Source organism: Phyllobates terribilis, unplaced genomic scaffold (assembly GCF_046119375.1).
Source record: "Phyllobates terribilis strain yellow unplaced genomic scaffold, ASM4611937v1 Scaffold_4__5_contigs__length_816908805, whole genome shotgun sequence".
Lineage (NCBI taxonomy): Eukaryota > Metazoa > Chordata > Amphibia > Anura > Dendrobatidae > Phyllobates > Phyllobates terribilis.
Window position 1 is genome coordinate 473,018,832 of NW_027362764.1, and position 27,305 is coordinate 473,046,136.

Sequence of the window (27,305 nt, forward strand, 5' to 3'; positions counted from 1 at the left end):
TGTTGGAGCCTGCTGTCTGTCTGTACATGAACATTTTAGGGAAGATTTACTAAGCTAACTACTCCAGAATCCGATCTCCGTTTGGTCCAAAAAGCTGTTGTACATGTTCTGCACCACATTACTGTTTTAGACACTTTTTCTGACTTCTAGAGCAAGCGAGGTAGGCCTAGCGGAAAAGGTGTGACTTGTGAGACAAGGGCCAGGAAATGCAACACTGCCTCAGTTTTGGAGTAAAGTAGGTCACTTAATGTGTTTTCACCAGACAACCTGTATAATTAGTTATCACCTATCCACAGAATAGGTGATAAATCGTTGATTAAATGGGGTCCGACCTCTCTGATCCGCACCAATGGGGAACTTTTAGGGCCAATAGAATGGAGCAGCATGTCTTGACTTGCACTATATTCATTCCCTGTGGGGCTGCTGAGTTCTGCACTCAGTTTTTTCCAGCAGCCCCATAGAGAATGAGGCTTCTGATATGCTGCACCAATTTATAGTTGGGATATAGAATCCCAGTTCTGCTGATCAGTGTGGTGCCCAGCGGTGGGATATCCACTCATCAACAAGTTATCATCTCTCCAGTAGATAGGTGATAACTTTCAATGGACAACACTTTTTAATAGGTGATGTAAGGTTAGATTACAGAGAGTTATCATCCAGCATGAGCTACTGACATAAATCTAGTCGTCGAGGTTAAAGGGGTCCTTAGGATAGGTCATCAGTAATAGATCAGTGTGGGGCTGATACCCATCACTCCCACCAGAAAGCTCTTGGGTCTTACAGCCACAGAGGGTGCACTGTGTAATGGCCCTTTTGGGTACTGCAGCTCAACTCCCTTTGAAGAAAATGCATTTGAAAAAGTAGTTGCTTCCAAATGTATTCTGAGGTCGCAGCCAGATGGCCGTATAAGTCGGAGCGAGATCGGAACGCAGTGCTCGGACTGGCCGCTGGCTCTCCCAACCCAAGCGTGACAGCTGCATAAAGACATATGAAGCTGTCATGTTTGGGTCTGGAGAGCCGCGCCCAGTCCATGCACTGCATTCTGATTTCACTCTGATTTGTACGGCCGTCTGACTGCTCCTTTCGTTTTGGAAATGTGCTCCGTAAAAGCAGGTGTTTTCAGATCATGAAGATGCAAAGCCTCCAGAACATTTTTAAGACCCAACCACCTGTGCTCTCCTGATGATTTGATACAAAAACCTCTGGGAATTTGCTGCACCGTTGTAGTATTGGGGCATTTAAATGGGAGTCTTGCTTTTCTTAAGGAGACCAGCTGGTTATTGAGTCTTATTGGCAATTTTTCATGGGCATAAAAATATGCAAAATAACTGTTTTCCAGAACAAGAAAAACTTGTGATTACCATCTAGTAGATATAGGTTTCTTTTAAGTGTGTAAGTCCAACTTTTTAATCCTTTCCCGACATGTGACATACATGTATGTCACATGTCAAGTGTGGGTGCATGGAGCAGGCTCAGGAGCTGAACACGCACCATAAAATGCAGGTGCTGTCTCTGGTCACAGCTATGTACTTAAATATTGCTGTCAATCTCTGACAGTGGTAATTAAATGGCACGACTGTGTGACACAACAGTTCAGGCACCCATCTACAAAAATATAAATTTAACACATTAATTATGGTAAACTGTGTACAGAAAAAAAACTCCAGAACTCACGTTTTTGGTCACCACACTCCCTATAATCATGCAATAAATGGCAATTAAAATGAATTAAAGCCCCCAAAATGATGCAAATAAAAATAACAGCTCACCAGGCAAAAAACTAGTCCTCGTTCTGAATATATATATATATATATACAGTGCTTACAAGTAGTATTCAACCCCCTGCTGGCAAGGCTGGCAAGGGGTACAAAACCCTTTCCAAGGAGTTGGGCCTACCTGTCTCCACTGTTGGGAGCATCATCCGTAAGTGGAAGGCTTATGGAACTACTGTTAGCCTTCCACGGCCAGGACAGCCTTTGAAAGTGTCATCCCGTGCCGAGGCCAGGCTTGTCCGAAGAGTCAAGGCTAACCCAAGGACAACAAGGAAGGAGCTCCGGGAAGATCTAATGGCAGTGGGGACATTGGTTTCAGTCAATACCATAAGTAACGTACTCCACCGCAATGGTCTCCGTTCCAGACGAGCCCGTAAGGTACCTTTACTTTCAAAGCGTCATGTCAAGGCTCGTCTACAGTTTGCTCATGATCACTTGGAGGACTCTGAGACAGACTGGTTCAAGGTTCTATGGTCTGATGAGACCAAGATCGAGATCTTTGGTGCCAACCACACAAGTGACGTTTGGAGACTGGATGGCACTGCATACGACCCCAAGAATACCATCCCTACAGTCAAGCATGGTGGTGGCAGCATCATGCTGTGGGGCTGTTTCTCTGCCAAGGGGCCTGGCCATCTGGTCCGCATCCATGGGAAGATGGATAGCACGGCCTACCTGGAGATTTTGGCCAAGAACCTCCGCCCCTCCATCAAGGATCTTAAGATGGGTCGTAATTTCATCTTCCAACAAGACAACGACTCAAAGCACACAGCCAAGAAAACCAAGGCCTGGTTCAAGAGGGAAAAAGTCAAGGTGTTGGAGTGGCCTAGTCAGTCTCCTGACCTTAACCCAATTGAAAACTTGCGGAAGGAGCTCAAGAATAAAGTCCACATGAGACACCCAAAGAACCTAGATAACTTGGAGAAGATCTGCATGGAGGAGTGGGACAAGATAACTCCACAGACCTGTGCCGGCCTGATCAGGTCTTATAAAAGACGATTATTAGCTGTAATTGCAAACAAGGGTTATTCCACAAAATATTAAACATAGGGGTTGTATAATAATTGACCCACACTTTTATGTTTAAAATTTAATAAAATTCAACTGAGCAACATAACTTTTTGGTTTGTAAGATTTGTGCTTCTGTTCATAAAACCTACTCTCGTTTGCAGTTTGAAGGCTCTAACTTATTTGCATCTTATCAAACCAGCTAAATCTGCAGGGGGTTGAATACTACGTGTACGCACTGTGTATATATATATATATATATATATATATATATATATATATATATATATATATATATATATATATATATATGCAAGGTTGGTATTACCATAATCAGATTGACTTGAAGAATTACCTTTATTAGGGCACTTAGAATTTGTTATTCTGTATTGTAGTACATTACATGGTGAAATGAATGGCATCATTCCCAACACTTAAAGCAAAAAACAAGCCCTCGTATTACTATGTAGATGCAAAAATAAAAAAAGGTAAAATTTACCATGAAGGGGTTAACAAGCCTTGCGATATGAATAGATTCTCCTAATGTTAAAAAAGTAGAAGGTTATTTTTATTATTAAAGTGGATATGGTACCAGATTTCATAATACTTACTGCATGCATTGTTAAATAGCCCTGATGAGACTGGTGTACTTATTATAATTATCCCTTATCCAATGTCCCTCCTCCTGCTGAGATCTCACACTGATCGGTAGAAGCTGCAGCCATCAGACAGGATGTGTTGACAGAGTCTGAATACACGTAGTCTCAGGAGCTCTCACTCTATATTTGGACTCATAAAATGTTAATGGATCTTTAAACTAAGTGTCCCCATCTCATCATATTAAATAAATAATGTATGTAGTTTGTATTGATGGTGACAGATCTGTTTTAAGTAATTGTGGAGCTATTTATTGGAATGCGCCTGTTTTAAAAATCTTCTGTGCCCTTTGATTTTACACAATCTTTTTATGCTGCCATCACTGGATTCCCCACTCATGGAACTAGTTCCTAAACTTCAAATATAACTCATGTAGATTGTGAAATAGTCTTTACTGACATGGTTTCATGTCCTTACTTTTTTTTGTTATCTGCTCGCCCTGTGGGTGGCACACACTTCCATTCGTGTTCTGATATGTGGGCCATGGACTCTGATACGGAGTTGTCACATCATACCCACAGTTTCCCTAAGTATAAAGATGTGAGGAAAGGACAAAGGGAGCACAAAAACAAACTTGTTTATGCTAAATTACCTGTATAGAGCCGTGACCTTACACGTCACATTGCTTGTACAGAGGGGTGATCTTACACGTCACATTGCTTGTACAGTGGGGTTATGTTACACGTCACATTGCTTGTACAGTGGGGTGAGCTTACACATCACATTGCTTGTACAGGGAGGTGAGCTTACACGTCACATTGCTTGTACAGGGAGGTGAGCTTACACGTCACATTGCTTGTACAGGGAGGTGAGCTTACACGTCACATTGCTTGTAGAGGGAGGTGAGCTTACATGTCACATTGTTTGTACAGGGAGGTGAGCTTACATGTCACATTGCTTGTACAGAGGGGTAAGCTTACATGTAACATTGCTTGTACAGAATTACACGTCACATTGCTTGTACTGAGGAGTGAGCTTACATGTAACATTGCTTGTACAGGGAGGTGAGCTTACACGTCACATTGCTTGTACAGAGGGGTGAGCTTACATGTAACATTGCTTGTACAGAGGGGTGAGCTTACATGTAACATTGCTTGTACAGAGGGGTGAGCTTACATGTAACATTGCTTGTACAGAGGGGTGAGCTTACATGTAACATTGCTTGTACAGAATTAAACGTCACATTGCTTGTACAGAGGGGTGAGCTTACATGTAACATTGCTTGTACAGAGGGGTGAGCTTACATGTAACATTGCTTGTACAGAATTAAACGTCACATTGCTTGTACAGAGGGGTGAGCTTACATGTAACATTGCTTGTACAGAGGGGTGAGCTTACATGTAACATTGCTTGTACAGAGGGGTGAGCTTACATGTAACATTGCTTGTACAGAATTACACGTCACATTGCTTGTACAGAGGGGTGAGCTTACATGTAACATTGCTTGTACAGAATTACACGTCACATTGCTTGTACAGAGGGGTGAGCTTACATGTAACATTGCTTGTACAGAGGGGTGAGCTTACATGTAACATTGCTTGTACAGAGGGGTGAGCTTACATGTAACATTGCTTGTACAGAGGGGTGAGCTTACATGTAACATTGCTTGTACTGAATTAAACGTCACATTGCTTGTACAGAGGGGTGAGCTTACATGTAACATTGCTTGTACAGAATTACACGTCACATTGCTTGTACAGAGGGGTGAGCTTACATGTAACATTGCTTGTACAGAGGGGTGAGCTTACATGTAACATTGCTTGTACAGAATTACACGTCACATTGCTTGTACCGAGGAGTGAGCTTATACGTTACGTTGTTTGTACAGAGTGGTAGATGAGCTCGCTTTGTTGGGTTTTTTTTGCACAGATGTGCTGAGAGATCCTGTGTACAAGAAACATTATTTCTGCCACCTAACATGCTCTATTCCCTGCTGCTGTAATGTGTGCAGTCATGGTCCAGTGTATGTAACAGCTCATATTCTGGTCAGATGACCGACAGCTGAAGCACTGGGCTAAATATGTAGAGAGGGACAGGAGACAAGGATTCCTGTATATGCTTTTTGGCCACAGAAACCAATACCCTCAGGTGGACGTAGTCTGTGGCAAAGGAAACTAAGAATAACTTGACACTTTGGCAAGAAGTACTGTGATAATTCATGAAACAACCAATGCAGAAAATTATACAGTATGACAAACATAACATAGTTGCCAAGTGTCTCGGTTTTCCCAAGACACTTTGGCCAAGAAGGGACAGTATTTTTGTAACCACCGCCCAAAATTAGCACTCCAGGGAGGGCTGGGGGCATTCGTGGGAGTTGTGGGATTCATTGTCCCCGGATGACAATTATTCATATACTGTAATGTGTTGTCTCTATACAAAATTGGGGTATTGGAGTCTGGCTCCAGTGATTCCCAACTGGAATGAACCAAGAATGGGGGCACGTTTACTCTTTGTAAAAAACATAATAATAATAAAAATATATACACTGCTCAAAAAAATAAAGGGAACACTTAAACAACAGAATATAACTCCAAGTAAATCAAACTTCTGTGAAATCAAAGTGTCCACTTAGGAACCAACACTGATTGACAATCAATTTCACTTGTTGTTGTGCAAATGGAATAGACAATAGATGGAAATTATTGGCAATTATCAAGACACACTCAATAAAGGAGTGGTTCTGGTTGTAGAGTCCTTTCTCATGCTACCACAAGTGTGAAAGCACAACCGACATTCAAAAGTGACCAAAACATCAGCCAGAAAGCATTGGTACTGAGATGTGGTCTGTGGTCCCCACCTGCAGAACCACTCCTTTATTGAGGGTGTCTTGATAATTGCCAATAATTTCCATCTATTGTCTCTTCCATTTGCACAACAGCATGTGAAATTGATTGTCAATCGGTGTTGGTTCCTAAGTGGACACTTTGATTTCACAGAAGTTTGATGTACTTGGAGTTATATTCTGTTGTTTAAATGTCCCCTTTATTTTTTTGAGCAGTGTATATAATATATATACAGTTGAAACCAGAAGTTTACATACACTATATAAAAAGACACATATGCATGTTTTTCTCAATATCTGACATGAAATCAGAATAAACAATTCCCGTTTTAGGTCAATTAGGATTACTGTAATTTTTAATATTTGTCAAATGCCAGAATAATGAGAGAGAATGTTTTAAGTAATTTTTATTACTTGCTTATTACTTGGGCCCATTCCTCCTGACAGAACTCGTGTAACTGATCCAGGTTTGTAGGTTAGGTTGCCTTGCTCGTACCTGCCTTGCCCATACATTTTCAATAGGATTGAGATCAGGGCTTTGTGATGGCCACTCCAAACATTGACTTTGTTATCCTTAAGCCACTTTGTTACCATTTTGGCAGTATGCTTCGGGTCATTGTCTAATTGGAAGACCCATTTCCGCCCAAGCTTTAACTTCCTGGCTGATGTCTTGAGATGTTGCTTCAGTATTGCCAAATAATCTTCTTTTCTCATGAAGCCAAATATTTTATGAAGTGCACCAGTCCCTCTTGCAGCAAAAGAACCCCACAACATGATGCTGCCACCCCCGTGTTTCACAGTTGGGATGGTATTCTTAGGCTTCCAAGCTTCTCCCTTTTTCCTCCAAACGTAACGATGGTCATTATGCCCAAAAAGTTCAATTTTAGTTTCATCAGACCACAGGACATGTTTCCAGAAATTAAGGTCTTTGTTCCTGTGTGCATTTGCAAAGATTAATCTGGCTTTTTTATGTTTCTTTTGGAGTAATGGCTTCTTCCTGGCAGAGTGGCCTTTCAGCCCATGTTAATACAATACTCGTTTCATTCACTGGATATTGACACAATTTTACCAGCTTCCGCCATCATGTTCACAAGGTCTTTTGCTTTTGTCCTTGGGTTGATATGCACATGTCGGACCAAAGCACGTTCATCTCTGGGACACAGAATCCGTCTCCTTCCTGAGCAGTATGATGGCTGGACATTCCCATCTTGTTTGTTCTTGCGAATAATTGTTTGTATCGATGAACGAGGCACCTTCAGGTATCTTGAAATTGTACCCAAAGATGAGCCAGACTTGTGCAAGTCCACAATTCTCTTCCTGATATCTTGGCTGATTTCTTTAGACTTTCCCATGATTCTACACAAAGAAGCAGTGTGTTTCAGGCGTGCATTAAAATACATCCACAGGTGTGGTAATTAACTCAGATGTTGCCAAAAAACCTTTGCCGCCTCTGTGCTAAAATCGCCACCTCTGTGCTAAATTACCATATCCTCCCCCCTCCCCTGCACGTCACAGGGCCCTGTGACAGGCCCTTTGACGTGCCCTGCTCTGCCTCCCCTCCCACACATGCGCAAAGCGTCGCTCCCATGGAGCGTGCTTTGTTTCCCTCCAGCCCCATGTGGCTGCGTACTGCCAGCCGAGCGGAAGTCTCAGTTACTCACCATCGCTTGCGCAATACAAGGCTGTGACGCAGTACGCAGCCAAACGGGGCTGGAGGGGAATAAAGATCGCTTCATGGGAGCGAGAGGCACAGCAGGGCACGTCATAGGGCCCTGTGACGTGCAGGGGAGGGGGGAAATATCGTAATTTAGCACAGAGGTGGCAATTTAGAAGAATAGTAAGCAGATAGGAGGGATTTACTTGGCGTCCAATCGGGCGCCAAGCCTCTTGAAAACAGACTTTATAAAATCATATTTCTCTGCAATCAGACCTCTGCTATGGGCCATACAGGTATGTATAGATTTACTTTTATATCACCTGTATGCCCATAGTAGAGGTCTGATATCGCCCAGGGGGGTGACAGATTCCCTTTAAGAGTGTTTGCAAAATTTAGTTAAAGGGTATCCATTGTCACATAACTTTTCAGAATAAGCTGTCCTGTGTGTACATGAGAAATAATATTTCTGGCCATTATGTGACCTATTTCTGGTCATTATATTCTGCATTCTTAAATCTGAATGCTCTGGAAGCTGAAGATGAGCTGCAGTGATATCTACTGCACAGAGCACAGCAAGCGGGATTCCTGCTCTTCATTGATTTATTTTATAGTTCATACAGTAGAGACAAGCTGTAGCAACATAGTGACCATTATACAGCAGAGCTAAGCTGCCTTAATCTGAATCAAGCTTGATGTGAGGTGAAACACTTGATAGAGTCCTGTTACTCTGTCTGCCTCTGCCTGTTCCCATTCCCGCCGCTCACTATTCTTCCCCTCTCCTCCCCTCATCATAGTGGATAATGGGCTGTGTCCCATGATACCTCAATCCGTCTCCTCTGAGCAAGATGGACTTGAGCTGATTTTTCACAATGGATGACAAGTTCAGGAGGTGGGAGGAGTGGAAGAAGTGTCTGATAAGTGGGGATGGAAACTGATTTCTCTGATAAAGATATATGACAAAGTTTCTTATAATTACCTATACTATTGATTTATACAAAGTTTGTTGAAAATATAGTTCTTTATTAAAGCAGCGCTCACTCTGGGCAAGCTAGCACTGTCAATCAGTATGCCCGATGCTAATTTGGTGTGATGAATAGTGGCCAGAGTCCCTGGCTACATCAAGGTTGTAGTGAGGAGCATTTACGTACTAAAGTGAATGTTTGTTTTTTTCCTGGACCGCAGAAACAGTAAAATCTATAGTGCAGGTATGATTTTTTATTGTTCTAGTGTCTAAGTTCCCTTTATGACTGTGCTAGCAGTTTAATTGGAGTTTTCATTGTGACAGATTCCATGTTTCTGGTACATGTGGCATTAGTTTTCCCATGTACCGTAGACACTTACCCACGCACAACCATTATAATCACAGAGGCGGCACTCATGTGCGTGTTTTCACGTGTATCATGCATCCATGTGAACCACTCTGAGACATATGCGTTTTTTACCGGCAACACTGATCACACGGACCCATTCAAGTCTATGTGTCTGTGTAAAACACGTACTGCGCACGGATGACTTCCGTATGCTGTCTGTGTGACACGTACCAGAACAGGATGCAAAATAGAAATTTACTGATTTTTAGTGATGTGCAAAGATAATAGATAGATAGCTAGATAAGTTGTAGCAATTTCTATTGAGCCACATAAATAAATAAATTAAAAAAAAGACTACGTGGGTTCCCCCCTATTTTTTGTAACCAACAAAGGTAAAGCAGACCGATATGGGCTGATATCATCAGGTTGGGAAGGTCCATGGTTATTGGGCCTTTCCCAGCCTAAAAATACCAGCCCACAGCCGCCCCAGAAGTGGAGCATCACATGAGATGCTTAAAATCTGGCACTTCGTCTTAGTTCTTCCCGATTGCCCTGGTGCTTTGGCAATCGGAGTAATGTTTTTTGGGATTGATGTCAGCTACGAATTGTCCAAAAACACAGCTGGCATCAAGCCCTATTGTTAGTAATGGAGAGGTGTCTATCATTACCCCGATTGCCAACGCACCAGAGCAGTAGGGAAGAGCTAAGATAAAGTGACAGATTTTGCGTATCTAATGCTCATCTAATGCGCCAATTCTGCGGGCTGGTGTTTTTAGTCTGGGAAGGGCCCAATAACCATGGAGCTTCACAGTGTGATAATATCAGCTCTCAGTTGTCTGCTTTACCTTTGCTGGTTTCAAAAAATAGGGGGGACGGCATGTCATTTTTTTCAACTAATTATTTATTTAAGTGGCTTAGTAGAAAGCTATACAATCTATCTAACTATCTATGTAGTATCTATTATCTTTGCACATCACTTAAAAATCTGTAATTTTTATTCCTCATTCTATTCTGGCACGGACAGCACACAGATGGCACACGGATGACTCACACATACACACAGATAGTACACGGATTGAAAAAACGTACACACGGATGTTGGAAAAAAAAAAAAGCACATGGATGGTCAAAACGAAACATCCCACACAGACGGGATTTTATGCGCACCTGTGAAGGGGGCCATGGAAGTATTTTAGGTTAATTTGTTGCTTTTTTATGATATTGAATAAAGTATAAAGACTAATTGATTTGGGTATTGCCCATTAAATGTCCCGAGAACACTTGCAAATGTCAGTCAGCCATGGTTAGCATTTACCATGTTTTGTTTGATAGGCGCCTGGAAGTACAAGCAGGACTGAAATTCAGCTCAGGCACTTGAAAGCATACAGGCCTATGCTGTGTCCCACACCCCCATCCCAAGATGGTGGTCTCCATAATAAAAATGACCTTGCCTAACATCGGAGGAAGTCAAAATTTACTGCAAGACTGATATTACCAATAATACTGCTAAACAAGGGTAAATACCACAAATAGTTTTATTGAATATACCTAATCTTTGCTAACTTCCCAAAAGAAAGTCCATCTGGGTATGGTATGGTGATTTGTGACCAATCAACAAGGCCTCATCCACCTATCCACTTATAATACAAAAAAAAATAATATGAATAGACGCTACATGCCTTCATATGCACCCCCTGTATTCAGCCCAGACCACTATGACTATTTCTTCCATACATAGCTCATCTCTGCAACATGTAACAGACAGTCATTTTTGGCTCATCGCTTTTTCAACTCCCTCCTCATATTCCCCACCTGTTATATTCAAGGCTATAGACAGCAATAATGCCCCCTCTGCACAGTAATTGTACCCACCTTTTGTGCCTCTGTCTCCACACCGTAATAATGCCCCTTTTGTGTCTCAGCATTATGATAGTGCCCCCTCTGTGCATCCTCTGAATAATAGTGTTCTTATCTGTGTGAAAAAAGAACGTTTTAATCTGGCTCCAGTGGACGGAATTTAAAATAGTATTATTTTACTTTATTTCCATCCTCATGAAAATAGAAATCTAAAAGAATAAGACCCTTCAGTTGCTACATATTTCTTGGTGAGATCTTTCTTATTTTTGTGTGTAGCCTAATGGACAGTAGGGGGAGATTTAACTAGAAAGATTATAATTTGTCTCCATGTGTGAAAATTTAGATTATAGTTCTTTTTTTTTTACGATTACAATTAAACCAATGTTTTCTCTCTTCATATCGCCTAGAGGATTTTCTGCCTAGTCTGACAGTGACGAAGCTTCTAGGCCCAGGAGAAAATCAAATAACATTTCTCATTGTTGACATAAGTATAATTTTAGCCGGTCTTGTTATGCTGCCCTGTTTTCTTATCTCAGAAGAGTGAAATATGTGTGTGCAGATTATTCTCCTTACGTAGAGAAGGAATCCTACACCCTGGTTGTATCCGCCGAGCTCCCAAGTCCTACATGTTTGGTCAACAAGCAACAGTGGGTGGTCGGGCTGCAGCACAGGACAAGGACCCGCTGTGTGCAGGAAAAATGTTCAAAGGTATTTAAGGGTGGTAAGGAAGTCTGCCGGCCTTCAGAAAGGCCCGAGGCTACGGATCACAATTCCCTCTTACTATTGTAGGTTGTGAGAAAGCTCAGTATGAGATACTTCCATGAAGAGGATGCACTTCTTCACCTGCATTCACATCTGCCTCCTCTATATAGGAAGCTCCCAGTGTTTGGCAGTATGTAGGACTAGAGAAGACGACTCCACGGGATTGCAGTGCACGCTTCCGTTAGACTTGGAGGGACATATTCCGGATAAGCATGCCCAAACTGTTTTTAGGTTTTTATTTTATTTGTGTCTCCTTAGTAAGTTTGTTGCGTGCCATAGCAGTCATTTTCATTAAAAGGTCCTTGGCCCTGGAAGAAAAACCCTGGAGGCAATCAAAAAGCTGCTATTACTTATTACTCTGGGTACATAATGGCTGTACTGCTATGATTGAGCTGCGGGCCTGATTGTCGCACCCTCGCACTTGGGCGTTATCTTGTGGCCACTTCATAGATTTATGAATTCACATTGAATGGGGGTAATAATAAATGTAAATGTAGCATTTAACCTCTTTTTTATTTTTGGACCGTTTTTAGGAGATCCTTCCATTCACCACGAAATATCAGTTTTTTAGTAGTGCTCTGTGATGTTCCATTCCGCTGTTATTTATTATTATTTTTTATTATTATTATTTATTATTCCTCTGTTATTTCCTCTTGGAAATGTATGATTAAATTGGTAACTGGGTGTTATTGCTCCATTTGTCAACAGGGTGTGTCCCTGCACAGCCACACAGTTTTTAATAAAGTATAAAATATTTGTGTCTTAATGAGCCAAGCTCAGTATTTGGTCAGTATTTTCCATCAGTATTTGTAAGCCAAAATCAGGTGAGGAACAATCAGAGGAAAAGTATAATAGAAACAAGTCACCACTTCTGGATTTATCACCCACTCCTGGTTTTGGCTTACAAATACTGATGTAAATTACTGACCAGATACTGAACGTGTGAACATGGCCTTAGACCAAGCTGTAGTAAGATGAGGCAGCGGCAGCTACCCTGCTTGGTGACTCTTTTCATATATTGGTATTTTTTTTTCCATTTTACCTATGCTGTAAAACTAATAAAGCATAAAGAACTAGATTTCCTGCAAACACAAGTACTTGAAATGTCTTTTCTTACTTATAGATGAGTGTGGGAAAGCTGGGGGTAAAAAAAAATGGATCATCAATAGTGATGAGCGAGCATGCTTGTTATTCGAGATTTCCGAGCATGCTCGGGTGTTTTCCGAGTATCTTCTGCATGCTCGAAAGTCATGTTAGAGTCACTGTGTGTGCATGATTTGTGACTGTCTGACAGCTTTAATACATGGAGGAGTTGCACAGGAAAGGACAGGGAACAGACTTAAAGAAGCACTCCTCCCATCTAAGTGTTTATTCTCTTAATTTATTGCAGTCATCATATTATACAGCACTGTGTATTTACAATTGCTCATTTTGCCTTTCTACCCTGCTAACAGTGTAGTTCCTATTAATTCCTTCTTGAACAGCCTTTTAACCCCTCCGATATCGCGATCAATAATGATTTGCAAACGCTAAGTCGTTCTACAGAGGTCTATGCCATTTGTAGGCAGTTGTATGGTGGAGTTGCAATGGCCGCAGAGGGCCTAACAATGGCTGCAGAGGGCCTAACAATGGCTGCAGAGGGCCTAACAATGGCCGCAGAGGGTCTAACTATGGCCGCAGAGGGCCTAACTATGGCCGCAGAGGGCCTAACTATGGCCGCAGAGGGCCTAACTATGGCCGCAGAGGGCCTAACAATGGCCGCAGAGGGCCTAACAATGGCCGCACAGGGCCTAACGATGGCCACACAGGGCCTAACGATGGCCGCAGAGGGCCTAACGATGGCCACACAGGGCCTAACGATGGCTGCAGAGGGTCTAACAATGGCCGCACAGTGCCTAACAATGGCAGCAGGTATGCCATACCATGTAACAGACCTTATTAGGCTTTGCCCTGTGGGCTGCCTTTCATTGTAACATTGGCTTAAGGGGAAAACTACTACATTTATCCCAATGGTACATGCGCTGCGGTAAATCTGACCAGCTGCACTCTTGGGTGACTTGTTTAATATTATTATTTTGCATCAAGTAATGGTGCGTGCCATTAATTAATCTGGCAGACTTTAGCCACCATCACCTTTTCTAGACACTTTTCAAACTGTGTAGTGAAAGCATTAAGATCCATATTTATTATTGCATGTGCGCCTTTTTTTTATCTAGCTTTTAGAGTTTTTCACCTGTTTTTCATTCTGCTTTGAATTTGCACCTTTTTTAAGGACCTTTTTTTACATTTTCACTTGTTTTTTGTGTTTGCCATTGTGGGCAAGCTTTGGAGTTTCCAGATATTTTTGGCTGATTCATAATTAAGACTTTTTAAAAAGTCTCAATTTTTGCGCTAATGTCACCCTTTGGAGTGATTTTTTGTACATTTCAAAATTTGCACAAAATGTTGAGACTTTTTAAACGGAATATACAACTTTTTGCTCTAAAGAAGTCACAAAACAGGTTAATGACAATAATAAAGACCTTTTTTGATTAAGCGCAAAATTTCTGAGCTATGTGAGCCATTTTAAAAAATTTGTTGCAAAAAACGTCAATGAATACTACAAGATAAAAAAAACCATAAATGACTTAAAACAAATTCAAATAATTAATCGGGCCCAAAGTGTCCAAAACACAGTAAATGTGGTTCATGACATGTTCTTCCATTTTTTATGGGGTGGTGGGGAGTTTTTTCTACTTGAGCTAGAATTCTGGTGAATTTTGCTTTATAACACTCCCTTATTTTATTTTATTTTTTTTTTTTTAGTTTTTTTCCCCCAAATTGGTTAGTTTTTATTTGACAAAGTTCCCTCTGTCCCTTATAACAATGATATGCAACTACTGCAATTTCCGTTCTTAGATTCAGTTCAGATATAACTGGTTCCATGCAAAATAATTAGTATAAAAATGGTAAATTGGGGTTTGGGAAAAGAGGAAATCTCTGGGTGCAGGAGTCTCCTATGCAGATGGGAAGAAAACTGCATGTTACGTAAGTAGGTAAAGAATAATATAGTTGTAATATTTTGTGTAAAAAAATAAAATAAAATTGGATATGTTTGGTTGATTACTGGAATTGACATTGCCTTTATAGTAGTGTTATGTCGCCCTCTAGTGGCACTGTAGAATATGACACATTTATTTCTCATGCTTTACCAGGCCAAGAAAAATACATTTTTATTAAGAGTCGTTCCTTATTTTTGTTGTGGAATTGTCATCACATAAGCAATTGAGAAAAGCAATTTCTATTATTGGAACTGTCATAATGTGTTTGTAAAGCAGCTGTACATTATTTTATTGTCTGTGCTATATTTTTGCACAGCTAAAATATTTCAAAGAGTTAGCCCAATTATTATACTTTGTTGTGAAGTTAGTATTTTATATAGCATTTTTATTGTATACTTTAATATAAAGATATTTTGATTGTAATGTAAAAATTGTCAAATTCTACTTTGTGAATAAATTCAATTAAATGTGTTTTTCCTTCTAAAATATTATACTAATAATCAAATTATTATTTTTTATTTTTTTTTAAATAGGGACCACTATTCTGCAGAGTCCGATGCTTGATGTTGATAGTGATGGGCGTCCATCTCCAATTTCCCGACTCAGCCAGACTCCATCATTAAAGAGAGGCAGCAGTTTCCAGTCTGGACGAAATGACTGTAAGAACTGGAGATCTTATTATGTAGTACATTAGGAATAGTAAAGATCCTTCAGAATAGATCATTCTAGGGTACTGCTAGGCGGTGCGGCCGGCCATATGTGGGCTAAATTCCACCCGCTGCTATGGCCGATTACCGCACAATAGTGTTCCATAGTGGTGCGGCCTTTGGCTCACCTTTAGCAGGATTCTTGTTGCATGGCGCAGAAGCAGATCTCCTTCTGGGATTGGGATTGCAAGGAATTTTACATTTCACAAATTGCTGTCTAAGAAAAATAGCCTCAAAAACTTTTTGCTTGCTAATGTAAATCATACTTAAGGGCATCCCAGGCAGAGAGAGATCTTTCACATGATTTGATAAAAACATGCTGGTGACAAATAGCGGGTCCCTTTGTGTACAACCAGGAGGTGTGGCGGTAGTGCAGCTGCCACGCGGATTAAGCCCCACCCACCTATGGTGAGCCAATGGCTGTGCTTTTGTGACACATAGCACATCACTCTAACACTGCGGTGATTAGGGCCTTTAACAGGCCCCCTGCTGACATGGCTCCGAAACAGACAACATGGTTAGATTTCTTGTACTACAATATTTCCAACACCAGGAAAGAAAAGTCATGGAATTATGGAAGTCACAGGATGGATAAACATGTTGATGATATGGAAATGTTGAAAAAATGGAAGCAAAATTTTAAAAATGCATCGATTTATTCAGTATCCGCTATAAGCGCCACACTGAGAAGTAGTCACTCTTACACTTTGTTTGCTATCAGTGAGGTTATTAATGGCTGTCTAAAGAATGTTCTGCTATTCTGAATGACCTTTATGCACACAAATCATCAAGATCCACTGCTGGCAGCTCCCTTTGCAATTGCCGATTGATGATGTTCCAGATGTGCTCAATCCAGGTCCAAATATGCTGCAGGCCATGGTAATATGTTCTTGTCCTTTTATCAAATTTTGAGGGACTTCCAGTTCTAGGTATTTCACTATTGTGCGAAATTTAAGCCTCTTGTTGCTAACTGTCTTTAGATATGATTGGCTAATTCTGAACACAGCCACATCCCCAGTTATAAGTGGGAGTTCACTTATGCAACCACATCATTTTTATTTTCCTCCTGAAAATGATTTCAGTTTTTTTTCACAATGGATTTGTACAGATTATGGGTGACATTGAAGGTGGAAAAAGTGCTGGAATGATTCTTCTTGGTATGATATTTTTTGCATGACAAAAACCTGGCATTTTAAAGGGGGCTATGTAGACTTATTATACCCACTGTATGTACCCAAAAATGGTACCAATAAAAACTACAGCTCACTACGCAAAAGACAAGTCACCACACAGCTCCATCGATGGAAAAATAAGAGTAATAGATAGCAGGATATGGCATCAGTGAATGTTGTATAAAAAAAGAATAATTGTGTTTTTTTTCCATTTTGCCCTACAAAGCATTTTATCATTTTCAGTTCATTTTATGGGAAATTAAATGGTGACATTCAAAGCTATTTGTTCTGCAAAAAAACAAGCTTTCATATTGTTATGGCTCTTGGAAGACCGGAAAATTCCACGACAGAAGGGGTTAAACAACATCTGAGATGCCATAGAGGAAATGTCCTTTGCGGAGTCCAGGGGTAGAGCACTCCCATAGGCCAGAGCCTACTTCTTATTTGGGCCAGCGATCAGTGGGACACGTGGATATTGACAAACAGTAGGAAGCTGGGAGTAGTAGACCTTGTCACTTTTACAGTAAGAATTTGCAATGAGAATTATTAATGTATGCATTTGTTTTTTTTTTATATTTTTTTCCAGCTTGGAAATATAAATCCCCCCCTCAGGCCGAGTTTGTGGAGAAATTAACAAAAGCGGTGGTTTCCCAGTTGCCAAACTTCTGGAAACTCTGGATTTCGTATGTAAATGGCAGTCTTTTTAGTGAGGTATTAATTAATAACTTACTGTATATATAGAAAGTTTTTCTTTACAAATATGCAAGTGTAGATTTCTAGCGAATGTTATTCTGTAAACTCTTAGCAAGGTGCGTGTAGTGTAATGCGCATGTGTTTGATTACCGATCGCATCTTCTCCTGTTCCTATCCTATTCTTAACCACATGACGCTCACACAGCGTCCCATGTGCGGCTCAGAAGTCACATTCTCAATGCAAGTGTATGAAGGCCTCGATGTGCATCTCTTACACTTAAGAGGGTATTCCCATTTCCAAGATCCTATCCCAATATGTAGTAGTGGTAATAATAATAATAATAATAATAATAGTATCAGCAAATATCTCCAATTAGAAATGTAGTGTAGTTCTCCTGATAACCTGTGCCTGATGCCAACCCCATGTGCAGGGCATCGCAGTAGCTTAAATATCCATGGTTACGACCACTAACATCTAACTGTCACTATATGAGTAGTCATAACCATGGACACCTAAGCTACTGCAATGCCCTGCACCTGGGGTTGGCGACGTAGGTTATCAGGGGAACTATACTACATTTCTAATTGAATGTATTTGCTGATATTATTATTACTACATTAATACATGTTGGGATGGGAATACCCCTTTAAATTGGTAAAGCAACATCCGGTCCACACAGAAGGCGCTGTATAAGCCGGTTAAGCTGAATAGTGGTCACATGGATCAGAACAGAACATGTACGTCACATGTCGTGTGCTAGTGTATGGTGTATGGACTAGCATGCATGGTGGTTACCTGATCTGTTATATAGCCGGCACCTGCCTCTAACTATTGCTGCAGTTTAACCACTTAAAGGCCGTTATCAATCTCTGATTGCTTGATTTAAGTGGCATATTCACACAATGCAGCCATTCTGGTGCCCATTAATTTCACGATCAGGAAGCGGAGAGGGTGGTGACCATGATTTACCATGGAAAACAGGGGCCTAATGAAGTCCCCCATATCTGCCAACTTTGTACGTGTCATTTCTTTTATATATTTATCTATTTTACTCATTTCTATAGCTTCATTAATTCCACAGACATCATCATCATCGCTGTCCCCATTGGGGCTCACAATCTAGATTCCCTATCACTATGTCTTTGGAGTGTGGGAGGACCAGAGAACCCGGAGGAAACCCACACAAACACGGGGAGAACATACAAACTCCTTGCAGATGTTGTCCTTGGTGGGATTTGAACCCAGGACCCCATCGCTGCAAGACTACAGTGCTAACCACTGAGCCACCATGCTGCCCATGCTCAACCTGATTCATCATGATGGTCTCAGATGCAGCAGGTGACATGATGTTCAACCTGCCAGGGGCTAAGCAAGGGATAGGAATGCAAGGATACAGTGTTAATCACTGAGTCACTGTGCTGCCCCAATATATATATTAGTTAAAAATATATACAGTTCAGGAAAAAAAAGGAGACATATTTAGTTTTGTTCCATCTGTAAAAAGTCCAATCGATGAAAATTAATTTCCCTGTTCTGTAAGTGTTGTAAAAAGAAAAACAATTGAAACACCAGAATTAACATTTTTCATATGCCACGCAGGCCCCAAACATGCAATAAAAAGTGGTCAAAATGTCCTATATTCTATAAAATGTTGGGATTAACAAAACCGTATGCAAAAGACAAGCCCTCACACAAGTACATCGATTGAAAAATAACGAAGTTAAGGATCTGAAAAAATGTCGACTCCGACCCAGAGGAACAAAAAATGCACAAAGTTCGTAACTTTTTTTAATCACTAAAATATAAAATAAAAACTATACATTTCAAATGAAAAAAAATAAATAATGGATTTTGGAAGAAGGGGAGGGAGGAAAAAACTAAGTGCAAAAATGAAAAATTTGCCTGGTCATGAATGGATGAAGTACATGCACATGACACTACATACACATAAGGTATATAGAATAGTTTTATTTTTCTCATTACTTTTTAGTGAATGTGTCCCAGGTTACCTTCCACAAACACTTCTGCCTTTTTGCTTTGCTTATTCATTCCGTTTGCTCCTCAGTGACGGCAGACATCGAGTCCTGATAACGGTTGTCACCTTCTCCATTGGTTGCCAGTATCAACAGTAAAACAATTCAAAACTTTGCAAAGTATCAAAAGCGACAAAGTCTCCTGTGAAAAGTACATTGCTTGCACCTCTACTACAGACCGTTTTCAGTTGTAACTGGTTTCTGTGCTGCATCCTTTTTAAGACATGAAGTCAAAAAGTGAATCCGTTGGGCTAACCACAGAATAGTTTGGTTATGTCTGTGCAGGAAAGGGTTACTCTACTAATCTATCGTTATCTTAATTGAAGTATTGGAGAAGTTTCAGACTGTGTTTACTTTCTATAACACATTTACACAGACCTGCGCTCAGCAATCTAATAGATTATATAGATTATTAGATTAAACTGTGCTGGTGACAGGTGTTCTTTGGTGTGACAGATCTGTACCTTAGGGTGAAATATTGTTTTCAATACACTCCAAGTGTAGCCATATTACATGTTAAAGGGGTTGATCACTATTCTGATATTTAAGGCCTATCCTTAGGGTTTCGTCATCAATATCAGATCGGTGGAAGTCACTTGTGTTGGAGCAGAGCTGCAGTACCTGGGAGCGACCACTACACTGTGTACAGAGCTGTGCTGTACTGGCTTTGTACACTTTACACATCTGGCCCCCACCAGAGCTGATAACTCTAGGAGACAAGCTGCAGTACCTGGGAGCAACTACTACACAGTGTACAAAACTGTGATATGTTGGCTTTGTAGACTTCTTAATAACCAGCCCCCACCAGAACTGATAACAGCTGATCTCTGATGGTGCGAAGTGTTGGGCCACCACCGATGTGATACAGATGACTCCTCTTAAGAATATGTTATTGGCATTAGATCAGTGGGGGTCACAGAATTAGAAGCGCTAAGCTGCAGTACCTGGGAGCAACTACTACACAGTGTACAGAACTGTGATATGTTGGCTTTGTAGACTTCTTAATAACCAGCCCCCACCAGAACTGATAACAGCTGATCTCTGATGGTGCGAAGTGTTGGGCCATCACCGATGTGATACAGATGACCCCTCTTAAGAATATGTTATTGGCATTAGATCAGTGGGGGTCACAGAATTAGGAGTGCTAAGCTGCAGTACCTGGGAACGGCCACTATACATTGTACAGAGCTGTGCTGTACTGGCTTTGTACACTTCTTCATAACTGGCCCCACTGGAGCTGATCATTGCGTAAGCATTGGAGTGCCGGTGTCGGGCCACCACTGATGTGATATTGGTGACCTATCTTAAAGATACGTTATTAGCGTCAGATCGGTGGGGTTCACTTCAATAATGCTGCGGTACCTGGGAGCGGCCACTACACAATGGCAGAGCTATGCTGTACTGGCTTTGTAGACCTCTTTACAACTGGCCATCCCCAGAGCTGTTAACAGTCGATCTGTGGGCTTGCCGCGTGTCAAAAAAAAGGTTGATGACCTTTCCTTGGGATACGTCGTCAGTCTCAAAGTAGTGGACAACTTATTTAATTTAAATGATGTGTACAAGTTTTCTCCATTTGCTTCACATTTATTTATTTTTTACAAGATGAATGCTGACATATTACGGATAAAACGAAAGGCAAACTAACTTATACATAATCACTTCCATTAGACTTATTTGCATCAGTGCTTATAGTTTCTAGTTCTAGGGTTTCTTAACCCTGTCTCTGTACAAAAATTACTTTCATCTGGACTTCCCCTTTTAGTCATATCTACTAAAAATATGATGTACAGCTTTAAGAGATGCAGCCAGAAACTGAGTTATGCAGCTAATGTAAAAGTTTCCTACTTGAATAAAATTAGCATACTTTCCATTTGGCCTGTGCTGATCGCTAGGTGTCACTACTTACACGCCGGCCTCAGATGAGGCTTTTGCTGTTTTTATTTCATTTTAAAGGATTATATTTTATCATTGTCTGTATATTTTAAGCAGAACTCCAGTAAGAACTGAACATTCTAATTTTTGCCATGACCGGAGCCACTCTTTCATTATTTTAGTTGCAGGCGAGTGCAGTCATTCCAAGTAGCAGAGTTCTGCAGCTTCATGTCTACAGGGCACCCCCAAAGCTTATGTTAGCCATGCTTCAGGGTCATGCACTTGTCTGTGGCAGAAGTTACTACAAAGGATTTTTATTATTTATGGTATTATATAATTGGCCATTTGCTCATAAATCTGAAATTTAAAATGACATCAAAGAGTGCAGCCATGTTTTCTACTGCAAACCGCTTTATTATGGTCTGTCTCTAAAGAATTGGCAATTTCCCAAGAAGTTTTTTTGTGCATATAGTTGTTTAAAATCCTCCACTCCCCTAGACATAAAGCTTATTTATTATTATGCTTATATAGCGCCATCATATTCCACGTCACATTACAGACATCATCATCACTGTCCCCATTGGGTCTCACTATCTAAATACCCTATTATTATGTCTCTGGAGTGTGGAAGGAAATTCAGAGTTCCCGGAAGAAACCCACGCAAACCCTCAGAGATGTTGCCTTGGTGGGATTTGAACCCAGGACCCTAGAGCTGCAAAGCAACAGTGCTAACCACTGAGCCACCGTGCTGCCCTGATGATGCTAGATGATGATCCGCTTCTGTATTCGTGGAGGACTTATAATGTATAAATCAGTCTTTAGTGAAGCCCATAGTCATGAGATATTTGTCTGCAGATCATAGACAAATCTGCTCATTTTAGTAACTTTTTATGCTAAACCTATGGGTTTGACCACACAAATATTAGATTGGTACTACAGCCTCCTCCATAGTGGTGTAATATCAGTAGAAGCTCCCCAGCCCTGACTGATCTCTCCAGCGATTAATCCCACAGCAGCAGAGATAAAGGGATGACCCAATGGTGGCTTTGCAGGAAAATTGAACTCTTGCCATGTTCTCTCGTAAAGCAATCAGTTTACCATTTCTCAACAAAAAGTGATTATTCAGAGCAGATAACCCCTTCAATGTAGATTTGACATGCATTAATTTTTACATTTTTATATTCTTATTAGACTGCAGAAAAATCTGGCCAGATGGAAAAATACAGAAAAAATGCAAAACAAAGGCCCAATGATTTTAAGGTAAGAAGTCAAGTATAACCGTGTGTAATCCTAACAATGTACTGATGTTCCACTTTAAAAAAGGAGTCCAAATATCACGTGCTTTTATCATGTAATTTTATTTTGATGAAATGAGGATACCAATGGTGTCCTTGATGTGCAGTGGAAATATGTCAGTATTTTTGGTCTCCGGGATAAGAAGTAGGGCAAACACAGACTAGAAGTGTAACTCAAAATATGAGTAAGATCTATGCAAATTAGGTCTCATGCAGAACGAAAGAACTTATTTCGCAAGTGACACCCCGGAGAGTCGTCTTCCGTATAAGTCAGTGTCCGATCATTTAATGATCCTTGTAACATGACTAGAAATGATCGACAAGCCAGAAAATCCTCTGCAGACCTCCAATTTTGGGCTGTTTGTCCCTCATCAGTGTAGAGCACTGTCTGCCTGGCTGAGCTCAAAGCCTTAAAGCAATGTTAGGGAAGTACCGGTTCTCCTCAGAGACCAGCCACGTATGGAGTCTTAAGGTGCATTTACATAGAAAGAGTGTCATGAATGAGCTTTCTTAAACTGGTTGTCTGACCTAAAGCTAGAAGTCTGCAGTCACTCTATATGACTGCAGACTTGTTAATCCTTACGTGGCGTGCACTGAGCATCGTGAGGATTCTGCGGTCTCAGTGCCAGGAACTGCGTTCATGTGACCACATGTATCGAGTATACGTACTTCTGGCCAGAATCTGACTAGATTGTTTCTGACGTGCTCATTGCAAGTGTATGATGCAGGAACGGAAACATTATAGTCGGATTCTGGCCGGGAGGATGCAGATCATATATTTGCGGTCACATGACCACTGTTCCCATTACTGACACCAGAGAATCCTCACAGCTCAGTGTGTGCGCGATGTGAAGATTCACAAGTTTGCAGTAACATAGAGTGCCTGCAGACTTATCGTATTAGACTGGACATCCCCTTTAAGAATGCTCATTTCACAATGATCTTGTAGTGTAAACAGGAGTCGTTCTGCTGAAAAACAACAGCTGTCTGGGCATTGAGCATAGAATCATAGAATCATAGAATGGTAGAGTTGGAAGGGACCTCCTGGGTCATCTGGTCCAACCCCCTGCTCAAAGCAGGATTCACTAGATCATCTCAGACAGATGTCTGTCCAGCCTCTGTTTGAAGACGTCCATTGAAGGAGAACTCACCACCTCTCGTGGCAGCCTGTTCCACTCATTAATCACCCTAACTGTCAAAAAGTTTTTTCTAATATCTAATCTGTGTCTCCTCCCATTTAGTTTCATCCCATTGCTTCTAGTCTTTCCTTGTGCAAATGAGAATAAAGATGATCCTTCTACAATGTGACAGCCCTTGACATATTTGTAGACAGCTATTAAGTCTCCTCTCAGTCTTCTTTTTTGCAAGCTAAATATTCCCAAATCCTGCAACCGTTCCTCATAGGACATGGTTTGCAGACCAGTCACCATTCTGGTCGCTCTTCTCTGAACTTGCTCCAGTTTGTCTATGTCTTTTTTAAAATGTGGTGCCCAAAACTGTACACAGTATTCCAGATGAGGTCTGACCAAAGAGGAGTAAAGACCGATAATGACTTCACGTGATCTAGACTGTATGCTTCTGTTAATACATCCCAGAATTGTATTTGCCTTTTTTGCTGCTGCATCACACTGTTGACTCATGTTCAGTCTATGATCTATTAGTATACCTAAGTCTTTTTCACATGTACTGTTGCTTAGCTCTATTCCTCCCATTCTGTATATGCTTTTTTCATTTTTATTGCCCAGATGTAGTACTTTGCATTTTTCCCTGTTAAAAACCATTCTGTTGGTTGCTGCCCACTGCTCCAGTTTATTTAGGTCTTTTTGAATCCTCTCTCTCTCTTCTCTAGTATTAGCTATCCCTCCTAGCTTTGTGTCATCAGCAAATTTAATCAGTTTACCCTCAATTCCTTCCTCTAAATCATTGATAAAGATGTTGAACAATACAGGTCCCAGGACGGAGCCCTGTGGTACCCCACTTGAGACATTCATCCAGCTGGATGTGAAGCCATTTACAACCACCCTTTGAGTCCGATCACTAAGCCAGTTATGAATCCACCTAACAGTTGCCTGGTCCATTGCATACTTGGTCATTTTTTCAATAAGGATGGTGTGAGATACTTTGTCAAATGCTTTGCTGAAGTCAAGATATACTATATCTACAGCATTTCCCTGATCCACCCAGTCAGTGATTCTGTCATAGAAGGAAATTAAGTTAGTCTGACATGACTTGTTAGTTACAAACCCATGCTGACTCTGGTTAATCACTTCATTCTTATCCATGTACTTACATACATGTTGTTTAATAATTTTTTCAAAGATCTTTCCTGGTATAGAAGTCAGACTCACCGGCCTATAGTTCCCTGGGTCCACCTTCTTCCCCTTTTTGAAGATAGGAACAACATTTGCTATCTATTACTGATTGTGTGCATCGTCTAGCGCAGTGTAAACAGGCTTTTAATCGACTGACAATCGGTAAATATTTACAGATTGGCAGTTGTTTAGTGCATCTGGTCGGTTTGTCTAAACCAGGGGTGAGGAATTTTTTTTCTGCTAGGGGCCATTTGGATATTTATATCATCCTTCGGGGCTGTACAAATCGCATGCTATCTCCACCCACAAAGTATGTCCACCTGCAGGCACTGGTGTCAGGACGTAATCTTTCATTACATGTGCCTCCGCATTCAGTAGTGAACACTGCGTGCGCATGCTCACAGAGCAAGAAGAAATTAAAGGGCAGTTGGCTGTCAAAATACAGCTGCTGGCCCAAGCACTGCGGTCCCCAGGAATCTGCCCGGGGGCTGGATAAAAGGTCATTGAGGGCCATAAACAGCCTGGGGTCCTGAGGTTCCCCACCCCTGGTCTAAACGGACCCTTGCAGGCAATGCTCTCTGTGAGAAAAGTGTGCCAACAGTTTTTTTCATTCTGCTAGAGAGACAGTCTTACAAGTACCAACTAGGAAAAGTATTTACCCTATAAGTCACTGTCTGACTCTTTGACAAGCCTGGTGACATAAGCAGGGATAAATGCCGAGCCATAAGCCCATCTACAGGCAGATGTTCCAGGGTGCGGTCAAAGATTTTAGATGGTTGTCGGCCAACCTCTATTCCTCCTGACCATCACCCTCGCCCCGTATACATAAGCCAGGGGTTTCTCTTTATTGCACTTCTTTTTACCTGAACTCAAATGTTAAATTCCTGGTAATGAAAAGATACTTTAATAAGGTATTGTTTTGTGTAGTTTTGAATTCCAGATGATTGTAACACTATGAACCTTAAGGTGAACCTACCGTAGATGTCGTTTAGCCCGACTTCTAACACACACATGCTTGGTTCTCCCAAGCATCCATGTTCCCACTTGGGAAAAGGGAATACAGTGCTGCTTGACGCCTTTGACAGCAACTTATCTCCCGTGAGGACAAGCAATCGGACATATTGTAACGCCACATGCCCATTGGTTGGCCAGCCATGGAATAATTAGGGAACTTGGCCACTGTTCATCTCTGGGGTGTGTGCACTTTTTCTTGCAGTGTACAGTACAGACCAAAAGTTTGGACACACCTTCTCATTTAAAGATTTTTCTGTATTTTCTTGACTATGAAAATTGTACATTCACACTGAAGGCATCAAAACTATGAATTAACACATGTGGAATTATATACTTAACAAAAAAGTGTGAAACAACTGAAAATATGTCTTATATTCTAGGTTCTTCAAAGTAGCCACCTTTTGCTTTGATGACTGCTTTGCACACTCTTGGCATTCTCTTGATGAGCTTCAAGAGGTAGTCACCGGAAATGGTCTTCCAACAATCTTGAAGGAGTTCCCAGAGATGCTTAGCACTTGTTGGCCCTTTTGCCTTCACTCTGCGGTCCAGCTCACCCCAAACCATCTCGATTTGGTTCAGGTCTGGTGACTGTGGAGGCCAGGTCATCTGGCGTAGCACCCCATCACTCTCCTTCTTGGTCAAATAGCCCTTACACAGCCTGGAGGTGTGTTTGGAGTCATTGTCCTGTTGAAAAATAAATGATGGTCCAACTAAACGCAAACCGGATGGAATAGCATGCCTCTGCAAGATGCTGTAGTAGCCATGCTGGTTCAGTATGCCTCCCCAACAGTGTCACCAGCAAAGCACCTCCACACCATCACACCTCCTCCTCCATGCTTCACGGTGGGAACCAGGCATGTAGAGTCCATCCATTCACCTTTTCTGCGTCGCACAAAGACACGGTGGTTGGAACCAAAGATCTCAAATTTGGACTCCTCAGACCAAAGCACAGATTTCCACTGGTCTAATGTCCATTCCTTGTGTTCTTTAGCCGAAACAAGTCTCTTCTGCTTGTTGCCTGTCTTTAGCAGTGGTTTCCTAGCAGCTATTTTACCATGAAGGCCTGCTACACAAAGTCTCCTCTTAACAGTTGTTGTTGAGATGTGTCTGCTGCTAGAACTCTGTGTGGCATTGACCTGGTCTCTAATCTGAGCTGCTGTTAACCTGCGATTTCTGAGGCTGGTGAGTTGGATAAACTTATCCTCAGAAGCAGAGGTGACTCTTGGTCTTCCTTTCCTGGGGCGGTCCTCATGTGAGCCAGTTTCTTTGTAGCGCTTGATGGTTTTTGCAACTGCACTTGGGGACACTTTCAAAGTTTTCCCAATTTTTAGCACTGACTGACCTTCATTTCTTAAAG

The 27,305-nt window shown here is 41.2% G+C and overlaps 1 protein-coding gene across 1 annotated transcript in view; it reads left to right on the top strand.

Moving 5' to 3' along the window:
- Positions 1-27,305, top strand: part of EXOC2 (exocyst complex component 2) — a 227,716-nt gene that overhangs the window by 117,859 nt on the left and 82,552 nt on the right. The window contains exons 11-13 of the mRNA XM_073678693.1: positions 15,383-15,508; positions 17,315-17,439; positions 22,519-22,587. Coding sequence (XP_073534794.1) covers positions 15,383-15,508; positions 17,315-17,439; positions 22,519-22,587 — 320 coding nt within the window. The remainder of the gene's footprint in view (positions 1-15,382; positions 15,509-17,314; positions 17,440-22,518; positions 22,588-27,305) is intronic.